The sequence below is a fragment of the Erythrolamprus reginae genome, chromosome 3, assembly GCF_031021105.1.
Source record: "Erythrolamprus reginae isolate rEryReg1 chromosome 3, rEryReg1.hap1, whole genome shotgun sequence".
NCBI classification, from domain to species: domain Eukaryota; kingdom Metazoa; phylum Chordata; class Lepidosauria; order Squamata; family Dipsadidae; genus Erythrolamprus; species Erythrolamprus reginae.
Window position 1 is genome coordinate 25,103,865 of NC_091952.1, and position 13,341 is coordinate 25,117,205.

Consider the following 13,341-nt stretch of genomic DNA (forward strand, 5'->3'; position numbering starts at 1 on the left):
CTGCAGAAGAATCCAGAGACGAAAGACTGTCTGAGGGACTGTATGCCAAATCCCCTGGGCTGTGTGCTGAATCCTGCGTACCAGTGGCCTTGTCCTCCTGGCTGTCTGCCACATCTTCCTGGCTGTCAGCCAGGCTTTCACATTCAGTGTGTGCCGCGTCTCTCCCATCTGTGGGAGCAACGGCTGGCCCAGGTCCAAACACAACACTATGTATGTGTTGTATGGTTTTTTAACAGTTGGGTTTTTTTATATAATTCTTATTATTACATTTGTTCCATTGTTTATACTGTTTTTTATTGTTGTTGTGAGCCGCCCCGAGTCTTCGGAGAGGGGCAGCATACAAATCTAATGAAATAAATAAATAAATATGAAAAGCTGTTTGACTGATATTATCATATACTTTTTACAGGTGACAGAACTGCGAGGACTCAGTACGATCCTGGTTGGCACTGTAACCTGTGACAGCATCGACTTCTTTACAACTAGGCCTCAAACCATCATTGTGGATATAACTGAACTCGGTACCATCAAACTACAATTGGAAGTGCTCTGGAAGTAAGAACCCTAATTTGCATGCTGATTGCTGTGTCACACAAATATATATTGCATAACAAGCAAAATGGGTAGCAACAAAAATAATGTTACCTGCTCACGCTTGGTAACCCAACGAAAATTGAGTCCCAAAGTGATGAAATCATCTGCTTCTTAAGAAAGAAATAATTCTTAAGGAGAAAGTATTTTCGAGGGGACTAAGTGCAAAGAGATAGCATCGAATCTCCAGATGGTGTTTGAGGTGTAGTGTCCATGCACAACAATTTTCATGTTATGTTTTTATTCCTAAATCAAGGTTGGATTTGGGAATAAAATCCCAATCCATTGGATTATTCATTCTGGCCATGTGTTTATGCATGTGTACAATGAAGGTGGCGCAAAATATTTCATCACAGAACATTTTAGAAACATAGAAGACTGACGGCAGAAAAAGACCTCATGGTCCATCTAGTCTGCCCTGTATTTTATCTTACAATGGATATATGTTTATCCCAGGCATGTTTAAATTCAGTTACTGTGGATTTACCAACCACGTCTGCTGGAAGTTTGTTCCAAGGATCTACTACTCTTTCAGTAAAATAATATTTTCTCACGTTGCTTTTGATCTTTTCCCCAACTAACTTCAGATTGTGTCCCCTTGTTCTTGTGTTCACTTTTCTATTAAAAACACTTCCCTCCTGAACCTTATTTAATCCTTTAACATATTTAAATGTTTCGATCATGTCCCCCCTTTTCCATCTGTCCTCCAGACTATACAGATTGAGTTCATTAAGTCTTTCCTGATACGTTTTATGCTTAAGACCTTCCACCATTCTTGTAGCCCGTCTTTGGACCCGTTCAATTTTGTCAATATCTTTTTGTAGGTGAGGTCTCCAGAACTGAACACAGTATTCCAAATGTGGTCTCACCAGCACTCTATATAAGGGGATCACAATCTCCCTCTTCCTGCTTGTTATACCTCTAGCTATGCAGCCAAGCATCCTACTTGCTTTTCCCAGAAACAGGCCTCACCTGAAGGCAGGGCATTCCAAATCTTCTGAAAGAAATTGGACTTCAAAATGAGCCATTGTGACTTCAGCACCACCTGTGGACCATGGACCAAAAGCCTTTCAGAATACTTTGAGTGGTCTATTTGGGGATACAATCTCTTCTGGAATCAATTGTTCTGGACTTGAAATATTCATTTCAGAACATTTTGCATACCTTTAATATGAAGCATACTTCCAACTGGCAGCACAACGAATAGAGAATGATTGGTTTTGTTGCATAGCGAATCTAATACTGTATTGAGAAAGAAATGTTGGATTGTGGTTCATATATATTGGCAATACTCAGTGCTAAAGACTCGTAGCTGCTTATTACAGACCATATTCTGATTTGGTACCGACAGACAGTCTTTGTAAAAGTTTCCTCTGAAAAAAATGGATGTTGGGGAGGGAGAATTGGATGCCCAGCTTTGTGGCCATTTTCTTTTTTAAAGCTTCCAGTCCTCACTGTTGGTGATAATTCAGCCAGCTATTCTGTCTGTATGACTCCGTTTTAAAATGCATTTTTTGGCAGTGGTTGGATGTTCACTTTTCTAGTTCTGTACAAAAAATGGGGGGGAGGGGAAGATCTCTGAAGATGTGGTAGCGCAATAAAGAAGAGTTTTTAAGACAGCACATTAGATAGTTGGCTGGTGCCCCAAAGGAACAGAAGGGAAGAACATACATACATACATACATACATACATACATACATACATACATACATAATTACATAAATGCACTGGCACATGCATGCGCACATACACACACACATACATACATACATATATATATATTTTCTTGGTTTTCTTGTACTGTATTGAAAATGCCAAAGCATTAAACGTGCGTTTAGTCAGAGCATCTCTTTAGCCAGCTTTGCCTCTTCTTCAAAGATTCCTGATGGAGAATATGAATCATTACCATGCTTTTAAACTATTTAAAATGATTTTCTTCATCATCATTTATGATCACTTACGAAAAGATGGAATTGAAACTCTAAAATTGTCCTAGCAATATTGTGGTCACATACAAGGTCACATTTTCTCGCACAGTGGCATATTTTAAAAGTTCCTTTCAGTAAAACCATGGGATTAATCTCATTCTCTTTTTAACATTTATTTTAGAAAGAAACAGTTATTTTTGCGGCCCTCCTTTTTTTTAATGTATTAACTTAATTAGTTTTAGAAAGCTCTGTTATATCTTCAATGGTTCTGGGCATGCTTACAATATATGATTATGGATAATTACAGTAAACCTTTGTGTCTCCCCACAATTCAAATCAAATGACAATCCAGGAAATATATAGACAAACGATTAAAGCAGTATTTTATTAGAAAAAGGTGTTTAAAAAACCCTAATAATTTTGTTTTTACATCAGTCAGTTTGAGCACTCTTTTTTAATACAAAGATGAAATACAAAGGTATAAATAAAAAGACAATAAAATTCACCAGTTGCATGTTCTGATACTTTCTAATTTAAGGTAAAGTCATATCCCCTTCCATGCAACCTTCCCAAAAGAGCAGCGGTCCCCAAACTACGGCCCGGGGGCCGGATGCGGCCCGCTGAGGCAATTTATCCGGCCCGCGGCGGCCCACGAGATTTTATCAATAGATATAATAAGCTCCCGAATCTCCTGTCAACTCACCGCGGTCTGCTGCTGAGCGAGGAGGTGGTACAGAGGCAAGGGGCGGGGATGATAGGAGGGAGAGAGAGAGAGGAAGAGGGAGAGAGAAAGACAATGAGTGAGAGAAAGAGAGAGGGACAGAGAATGAAAAAGAGGGAGAGATAGAGAGGAAGAGAGAAAGGGGGATAGATGGAAAGAGAGAGAGAGAGAGAGAAAAAGAGAAAAATGAGAAAATAATGGAGAGAAAACGAGGGAGAGGAAAATGAAACAAATGAGAGAGAAGGAAGAAAAGAGAGAGGGAAGAGAGAAATGGAGAGGAAAGAGGGTGGGAGGGAAGGAAGGAAGGAGAAATGGAGGGAGTTTGTTGATTTAAGTTTAAATTACTTTATTACTTAATTATTTAATTACTTTTTTATTTTAAATATTGTATTTGTTCCTATTTTGTTTTTTTACTTTAAATCAGATTTGTGCAGTGTGCATAAGGATTTGTTCATAGGGGTTTTTTTATAGTCCGGCCCTCCAACAGTCTGAGGGACAGTGAACTGGCCCCGTGTAAAAAGTTTGGGGACCCCTGCAAAAGAGGATCTGGATCAGTGTTTCTTAATCTTGGCAACTTTTAAGTCGTGTGGACCTCAACTCCCATAATTCCCCATCATGCTGCTGGAGAATTGTGGGAACTGAAATACAAATTCTCAAGCTTCGGAAATTGAGAGAAACTGATTAAAGTATCATTAAAATGGAGGCTCAGTTTCCTTCTCATAGTTCAATTGCAAACAGACTCAGTTGGCTCCTGCCTGAATTAGCTTCAAAATTGATAGCATTTGTTGCAGGCAAGCTTCTTGTCTGTTGGCAGGAGAAATATCCTGTGTGAGAGAATTGTGTGTAGCCAAGAACAGAACAACTTTAATTGTTTCTGATCCCCCATTTTGGTGCCAGACGTTTCCACAGTGTCTTTTTTTGCAGCGAGTCTTGATTCATTTGGCATTTGCCAGTCATTTCCCGCTATTAGGTCTTTTGATTCAGAAGCGTTTGTGCCCACTCTCCTAAAGTTCAAATGATGCTTTGCTTATTTAGAAGGACAGTTTCCGTTCTGATCTTGCACAAGGACATCTGTGGTAAATTTAGCACTTCCTGGCTCAACATCTTCATGGAAAATGGGCATAATTAGGAAGTCTCGAGCAAAAATAAATAAGTAAACAAATAAATAAATAAGATGGCCTTTGTAAAACTCCACCTGATCCTCTGGAAAAGGTATTATCAGAAAGGTAAATTGGGTGCTACATTCCCTCTCGCAGAGGCCTTATCATCCCAGGACAGTGATGGCTAACCTATGGCACCGGTGCCACAGGTGGAGCCATATCTGCTGGCACGCGAGCCATTGTCCTAGTTCATGTATGTGGCAGCCAGCTGATTTTTGGCTCACACAGAGGCTCTCAGAGGGCGTTTTTGGGTTCCAGAGAGCCTCTGGGGAGATGTGGGAGGGCGTTTTTAACCCTCCCCCAGCTCCAAGGAAGTCTTTGGAGCCTGGGGAGAGTGAAACAAGAGCCTCCTGGGCCCAACAGCAGTACATAAACAGATTGTTATCTCCTGCCCACATCTGAAAACTAAACTACTTTGAAGCTAAGATCCCATTGTGTTTAATGGAAGTGTGGTGAGAGACCAGAAAATCTCTTCCCCCCTCCACTTGACTTCTGAAAAAGAAAGATAATAGAAAGAAAATAGAAAGAGAATAGAAAGAGTACAGAGAAGAGCAACAAAGATGATTTGAGGGGACTGGAGGCTAAAACTTATGAAGAACGGTTGCAGGAACTGGGCATGGCTAGTTTAATGAAAAGAAGGACCAGGGGAGACATGATTCCAATATCTCAGGGGGAGTCAAACTATTCTCCAAAGCACCTGAGGGTAGAACAAGAAGCAATGGATGTAAACTAAACAAGGAGAGAAGTAACTTAGAACTAAGGAGAAATTTCCTGATAGTCAGAACAGTTAACCAGTGGAACAGTTTGCCTCCAGAAGTTGTGAATGCCCCAACACTGGAAGTTTTTAAGCAGATGTTGGATAACCATCTGTCTGAAGTAGTGTAGGGTTTCCTGCCTAAGCAGGGGGTTGGACTAGAAGACCTCCAAGGTCCTTTCCAACTCTGTTGTCATTATTACCCTCCCTACCCTGAATTTTGATTTGAGAAACATAGATTTTAGGGAACTGTACATATTTGGAAGTACACATTTTCCTGCATCAATTCTCCATTTAGTGGCTTCTGCAATCTTCACAGGGTCCTTTATGTATTGGTGAAGCAATACAACCCCTGTCCTCATCAAGCTTGGATTAGACCTCTCTGGCATTGCATGTGAAAGAACATATGTATCTGCCATTTGGAGAAAGGTGTTGCATTTATACAGTTAAGAAGATTCTGACTAGGGGGCACTCAAACACCAAAGCACAGAACAGGAAGTTGGATCAACCTATCAGCACACAGGAATTAGTGTTGGGCAAACCCAACAAGGTTCGAGTTCGGCACCCGAATTTTTAAAAAAGTTCGGGTTCGGCACCCGAACCCAAACTTTTGCCAAACTTTCGAGTTCGCTGTTCGGGAGACCACTGAGAAGCGCCCCGGCTGTTTCTGAAGGTGACAGCTGGGCGGCAGCGCTTCCTGGCACTCTCCCGAACTCGAACTTTTGCCAAACTTTTGCAAAAATTCGGGTTTGGGTTCAGTATACCAAACCACACAAAGTTTGGTACGAACCTGAACTTCGCAGGTTCCTTTCGCCCAACACTACACAGGATGTGTACTTCTGCACAATGCTTAGTTTGGAGTTGGGAAGTGTGCATTTCGGTCCGTTTGCAGCCGTTTGCAACCTATTCAGTTTATCCATCAATTCTTTCGCAGCGTAGATAGGCGGTGATGCCTACATAAAATCGTGGGCAAGTCTAAATCAAGTGTTACTCTTGTTTTGGCACAGAGATGATTGGATGACTCTAAAACACGTGTGTCAAACTTTCCATTCATGTTGCCATCATATGACATTTCTTCATGTTGTTCCCATTTGCGGAGCTGGGGTGGGTGTGGCCTGTGTGTGACGCATCCAGCCTGCAGGCCACCATTTTGACACCCTTCCTCTAGAACAGTGGTTCTCAACCTTCCTAATGCCACAACCTTTTATTTATTTATTTATTTATTTATTTATTTATTTGTTTGTCTGTTTGTTTGGATTTGTATGCCGTCCCTCTCCGAGGACTCGGTGCGGCTCACAGCATGTACAAAAACAGAACAACAATATGAATCCAACTAATAATGCATTAAATACAGTTCTTCATGTTGTGGTGACCCTCAACCATAAAATAATAAAATTATTAGGAAACTCGGATGAGTTCTAACTTAGCTCGCTGCCAATTCACTTCCTCCTGTGCTGCACGGCCGTGTTTCTTTGGTGTATGTGGGCTTTGCACATGGAAGCATGCGCAGTGCTGAATTTTTTTAAAAAATTGCAAAAAAGGCTGAAAACAAGATGGCGACACATGCACAGTGCCAGAAATTCAGCTTCTGCACATGCTCAGAAGTTCCCATGATACAGATATGTATGTATGTATGTATGTATGTATGTATGTATGTATGTATGTATGTATGTATGTTTTTTATGTCAGATCACCTTGGTATATTGAAGGAACGTCACAGCTCCTTTTTTGCCTCTAGGCCCAACCCAGGGCCATTTCAAGGCAGTTAATTTATTCATAGCCGACAACTATATTCTGTATGTATTACATGTTTTTTGCTGAATTTTTTTTTTAAATTAAGGGAGACTAGGATGGCACCATTTCGGCCTTGTTCTGGCCTCATCAGCTAGCCACACCCTTACTGGGATTTGATCTGGCAGCTTCTGCCTTGTAAGGCAGAGAATTAACAGCTGAGCCACCAGACCTGATCCTTTCAGCTCTGTACCAAGGAGAGGCTATATTTATTTATTATTTATTTATTCTTTGTCCAATATACAATACATATGAAAGAGAATAGACATTAAGTAATATATATAGCGATAGAAAGTAAAAAGAAGAGAAGTAGATGGGAGGGAGAGAATATATATGATGTAAGAGATAAGGAGAGAATATATATGATATATGAGATAAGGAAAGACAATTGGACAGGGGACGATAGGCACATCAGTGCACTTATATACGTCCCTTATGTTTTTTATGTCGGATCACCCTGGTATATATATATTTCAGTAGTCTATTTACATGTGGGTGGACCTCTCTTGGAAACAGATAGAGGGGCACTGTCTTGGTTCCTAAGTCCATCGGAAATATGTATTTTCCAATGGTCTTTGGTGACCCTCGTGAAAGGGTCAGTTGAGCCCCAAAGGGGTTGTGAACCACAGGTTGAGAACCACTGCTGTAGAAGATATTGCACTAAGTTTCTAATGAGGACACAATTGTAGATAACGTTCTCTGTTCAGCATCTATCAAATATATTGATGGCCTCTTCAGAATCCCTGGTCATGATGACCAGAATACAGGGGAAAGACACTCCCAACAGATCTGGCGAATGCAAATTGGGAAAGGCTGTTCTAAGGTTACCACAAAATACCGATCTGACAAATTGGGTAAATTATGCGTGTGAAAATACATTTGGATGATATATTGAATCTATAATAAATAAGATCACCATAAGATTTCTGCCATGTGATTTATGGTGGAAAAAAATAACACAAAGATTTTTATTTTATCTTTTGTCTTCTGGAAAGAAACATTTTAAGATTTAAATAGCTTTTCTGAGAAATCTTTTTTGCTGAAGTTTTGTCGTGTGAGCTAATACCTCTTAGGAAAATAAAAAGCCATTTCTCTCATATTCAGACTTTGCTCAATCTGTTGATCTTTTGCAAAGTGGATGCATAAAGGGTCTCGAATAATAACGATAATAACAACCACATTCCTCCAATGCGTTGGCTTTCCTTGGCAGTTTGCTTGCTTGTTCTTATTCATGCAAATGTTTTTGGTGTAATAAGCATTAAGCAATCATATCTTCTCTTTTCATAAATATATTTCAAGGCTCAAATAACATAATTATAAAACACATAATCCTTATGTTTTTAAAAATTCATTCAAAGTGAATCAAGGACTCTTCAAAGAGTCTGCGGAGAGGGGCAGCATACAAATCTAATAAATAAATAAATGAATGAATGAATGAATGAATGAATGAATAAATAAATAAAAATAATATTAATTGCAGGCAATCCTTCAGTTACAACTACAATTGAGTCCAAAATTGATGTTACTAAATGAAATATTTGTTAAGTGACTTTTGCCCCATTGTATAACTTTTCTTGCCACAGTTGTTAAGCGAATCATTGCATTTGTTAAATTAGTAACATTGTTGTTAAGTAAATCTGGATTCCCCATTGACTTTGCTTGTTAGAAGGTAGCAAAAGGTGACTTTGCAAAAGTCATAAATATGAACCAGTTGCCAAGCATCTGAATTTTGATCACCTGACCATCGGGGATACTGCAAAGGTTGTAAGTGTGAAAAATGGTCATAGGTCATTTCCCCCCCCCCAGTGCTGTTATTACTTTGACCAATCACAAGATGAATCTTGATTAGCGTCTCCTGCTGCATACCTCCTAGAGACCAATAAGATCTCAAAGGGTGGGTCTTCTCCGAGTCCTATCAATTAAGCAATGCAGGTTGGCAGGGCCATGAGGGAGGGCCTTCTCTGTGGTTGCCCCGGCTCTATGGAACCAACTTCCCCCTGATGTCCATACTGCTCCCACCCTACTGGCCTTCTGAAAGGCTGCAAAGACCTGGTTTTGCAGGAAGACCTGGGTCTGTGAATATTACATTTGTCATGGCCAAATTGTGTATGAGTGTTATGCATGTGTGTTGATTGGACTCCTTGCTGTGTGGGTTTTACATGTTTTTTTTAATTGTTAATGTGTAATATTTGACTTATTTTTATTATTGTATTGTGTTTTTTATATTGTTGTAAGCTGCCCTGAGTCCCATTGGGAGTGGTCGGCATAGAAGTCGAATTAATAAATAAATAATAAATAAATTAAATAAATATGAATAAATAAATAATAAATATATAAATATATAAATAAATAAATAAATAAATAAGCAAGCAGGAGTGGCTTCTATTTACCTTCCCCACTGGTTCACATCATGATGGAAGTGCATATTTTGTTCTTTCCTTCCTGGAAAATAATAAAAAATTAGCTTCTGCACATGTGCAGAAACAAAATTCAAGATGGCGGCGCCCACAAACTAGTACCGACAGAACCGGCTCTATAATATCACCACCGATATACTAGTGGTTCTAAAGAACCGGTTAGAACCAATAGGAACCCACCTCTGGTTGTAAGTTGAGGACTACCTGTATGTACATATAGCCCTCTGATTACAGATTTATAATAAAAAATGTTTACATTAATAAGATTTCTGTTGCTGTGGCACATCTCTGCAGCATGTTCTCATGTGGGTATTTGCAGTAGCAGACAGAGAGCTGAAGAAAGATGCCTTGGCAGATGTATTTATAATGACTGCATTTGTTCACTACACCATTTAGAACCCCAGTGGAAAATCATAATTTGTTGAATAACTCATTCTTAGTTGGGGTCACACCCCAACTCTTTAAGTCATAAACTATAGTTTATAAACCACAGAGGCTAGTTCCCACAAAAACACAAACTAAAAGCCAGTAAACAACATTCAGATTAGCTCAAAGTAAAAAAAAAAATTGCAGGGGTGGTGGAGGTGAAGGGTAATAACAGCTCTCACTATCAGAATTTGGCTATGTCAGAGTTACTTACTCCAAATTTCCCTAGAACAGGGGCGTCAAACTCGCGGCCAATGGGCTGGAGGCATCACATACTGGCCACACCCACACCCAGTTTAGCGAAGGGGAAAAAAAAGTTATGATACATCACATGATGACACCGTGACTTGCGTTTGATACCCCTGCCTTAGAATGCAAACTTTACTAGTGCCTCAAATTTTCTACTCTAAGTGAGAATTAGGAATTTCCGATGGTTTATTTATTTTATTTTTAGGGCGGCTAACAACAATAATAAAAACAGCATGTAAATCCAATACTACAACAACGAAAAACCCTTATTTTAAAACCAATCATACCTACAAACAAACAAACATACCATGCATAAAATTGTAAAGGCCTAGGGGGAAAGAGTATCTCAGTTCCCCCATGCCTGACGGCAGAGGTGGGTTTTAAGGAGCTTACGAAAGGCGAGGAGAGTGGGGGCAATTCTAATCTCCGGGGGGAGTTGGTTTCAGAGGGCCGGCGACACCACAGAGGAGGCTCTTCCCCTGGGCCCCGCCAAACGACTTTGTTTAGTTGATGGGACCCGGAGAAAGCCCACTCTGTGGGACCTAACTGGTCGCTGGGATTCGTGCAGCAGAAGGCGGCCCCTGAGATAATCTGGTCCGGTGCCATGAAGGGCTTTATAGGTCATAATCAACACTTTGAATTGTGACCGGAAACTGATCGGCAACCAATGCAGACTGCGGAGTGTTGGTATTATATGGGCATTTTTAGGAAAGCCCATGATTGCTCTCGCAGCTGCATTCTGCACGATCTGAAGTTTCCAAACACTTTTCAATAGTAGCCCCATGTAGAGAGCATTACAGTAGTGGAGCCTCGAGGTGATGAGGGCATGAGTGACTGTGAGCAGTGACTCCCGGTCCAAATAGGGCCGCAACTGGTGCACCAGGCGAACCTGGGCAAACGCCCCCCTCGCCACAGCTGAAAGATGTTTCTCTAATGTGAGCTGTGGATCGAGGAGGATGCCCAAGTTGCGGACCCTCTCTGAGAGGGTCAATAATTCCCCCCCCAGGGTAATGGACGGACAGATGGAATTGTCTTTGGGAGGCAAAACCCACAGCCACTCCGTCTTATCCGGGTTGAGTTTGAGTCTGTTGACACCCATCCAGACCCCAACAGCCTCCAGGCACCGGCACATCACTCCCACTGCTTCGCTGACTGGACATGGGGTGGAGATGTAAAGCTGGGTATCATCTGCATACTGATTCTAGGTACCTCCTTGAAGTTTTTTTTTTTTTTTAAATTAAAATTGTTGAAACCAAAAATTCAATTTTGGAGAGTTATCTGCTCATGTAGTAATACACTACAGAAGATACATTAGGAAATAATAACGTTGAAAAATAAGTTGGATTCCTGTACAAGATTTCTAGCACTAAATTTATAAACTTGGATGTCTGAATCCATCCATTTATAGACCAGTGCTAACATGCTTCGACGAGTACTAAAACTACTTAGCTTAGCCAATTAACATGTGGAGGTAGTGTTTTCAGTCCCATATAACGCAAAATATAACAGGTAAATTTGCACATCCATATTAAGACCAAACTAGGCAAAAGCAATGATTTAGCATGCTAGAAGAATTACATCCTGCACCAAGCCATAAAATGGTTTGCTTGCTCTTAACTTAATACATTGTATATTAATCAGCCATTGTATTTATAAAACCCGATTTATTGCTTAGCATGCTCGATGAACTCAGCCACTTGTGTTATTAGCCAATAAATCATTGTTAAAAACAAACCATAGATTGATACTATATGGGATCACTGATACGTGAAAGAGTGGCTGGATTCACACCACACATAATTTTGCTACTGATTTAATTCATTTTAATCAAACTAGCACCATATGGCAATTGGTCCAACATATGTGCTCACCCAAATAAACACATAAATCTCATAGTTAAAACTGAAATAACTTCACAAACGCAAGGGCAGCTACCAAATTTTGAAGTGACCTGGTCAAGCTTGTTCAAATGTTTCCATTGTGAGGAAGTAGGGCATAGTCTTTCAGCTTCACTTCCTTATCTTGTGTGAGAAGAGAACCAAGTGTGCTGTTTTTAGCATTTTGGAGGAGAGGAGTATAAAACTGTAACAAATGTCAATCTTGGGGAAAGGGTGACATATAACGTCACTGTGTTCCCAAAATGTTAGAAAATGTCCAGAGATACTTCACTAGAAGAGCCCTCCATTCCTCCACTCGCAACAGAATACCCTACGCAACTAGGCTTACAATCCTAGATTTAGAAAGATTAAAACTATATCTCCTTAAACACGACCTAAGCATAGCCCATAAAATCATCTGCTACAACGTCCTTCCTGTCAACGACTACTTCAGCTTCAACCACAACAACTCACGAGCACAACTCACAAGTTTCTCTCTTAATAGTATCATGTATATAAACATCGTAATATTGTTATTCTACCAATATGTTCTTGACAAAATGAAAGAAAGAAAGAAAGAAAGAAAGAAAGATAGATAGATAGATAGATAGATAGATAGATAGATTTTTTGGATGATGCAAGTTGTGGAGTAAAATTTTATTTATTTATTTGTTTATTTGTTTGTTTGTTTATTTGTTTGTTTGTCCAATACACAATACATATTGAAGAGAATAGACATGTAGTAATATATGTCAAGAAAAGGATAGAAGAAAAGATATAAAAATAGAAGAGAAGATATATGAAAGGAAGAAAAGATATATGATATATGAGATAAAGGAGAGACAATTGGACAGGGGACGAAAGGCACACTAGTGCATTTATGTATGCCTCTTACTGACCTCTTAGGAACCTGGAGAGGTCAATCGTGGATAGTCTAAGGGAAAAATGTTGGGGGTTAGGGGTTGACACTAATGAGTCTGGTAATGAGTTCCACACTTCGACAACTCGGTTGCTTAAGTCATATTTTTTACAGTCAAGTTTGGAGCGGTTGATATTAAGTTTGAATCTGTTGCGTGCTCTTGTGTTGTTGCGGTTGAAGCTGAAGTAGTCATTGACAGGCAGGATGTTGCAGCATATGATCTTGTGGGCAATACTTAGATCATGTTTTAGGCGTCGTAGTTCTAAGCTTTCTAGACCCAGTATTGTTAGTCTATTTTCGTAGGGTATTCTGTTTCGAGTGGAGGAGTGAAGGGCTCTTCTGGTGAAGTATCTTTGGACATTTTCGTGGGTGTTCTGAATTGCAAAAAAAAATGTGCTTTAGGCAAGACTCTGACCCACTCCTACCTATGCTCCTTTCTTCCCTGTTAACACACACATTTTATTTATTTATTTATTTATTTATTTGTTTGTTTGTTTATTTATTTAT

The 13,341-nt window shown here is 39.8% G+C and overlaps 1 protein-coding gene across 3 annotated transcripts in view; it reads left to right on the plus strand.

The window, feature by feature from the left end:
* RIPOR3 (RIPOR family member 3) overlaps positions 1-13,341 on the plus strand; it is a 183,517-nt gene that overhangs the window by 123,723 nt on the left and 46,453 nt on the right. For all 3 annotated transcript variants that reach the window (XM_070744624.1, XM_070744626.1, XM_070744625.1), the window contains one exon: positions 410-555. In XM_070744624.1, coding sequence (XP_070600725.1) covers positions 410-555 — 146 coding nt within the window. The remainder of the gene's footprint in view (positions 1-409; positions 556-13,341) is intronic.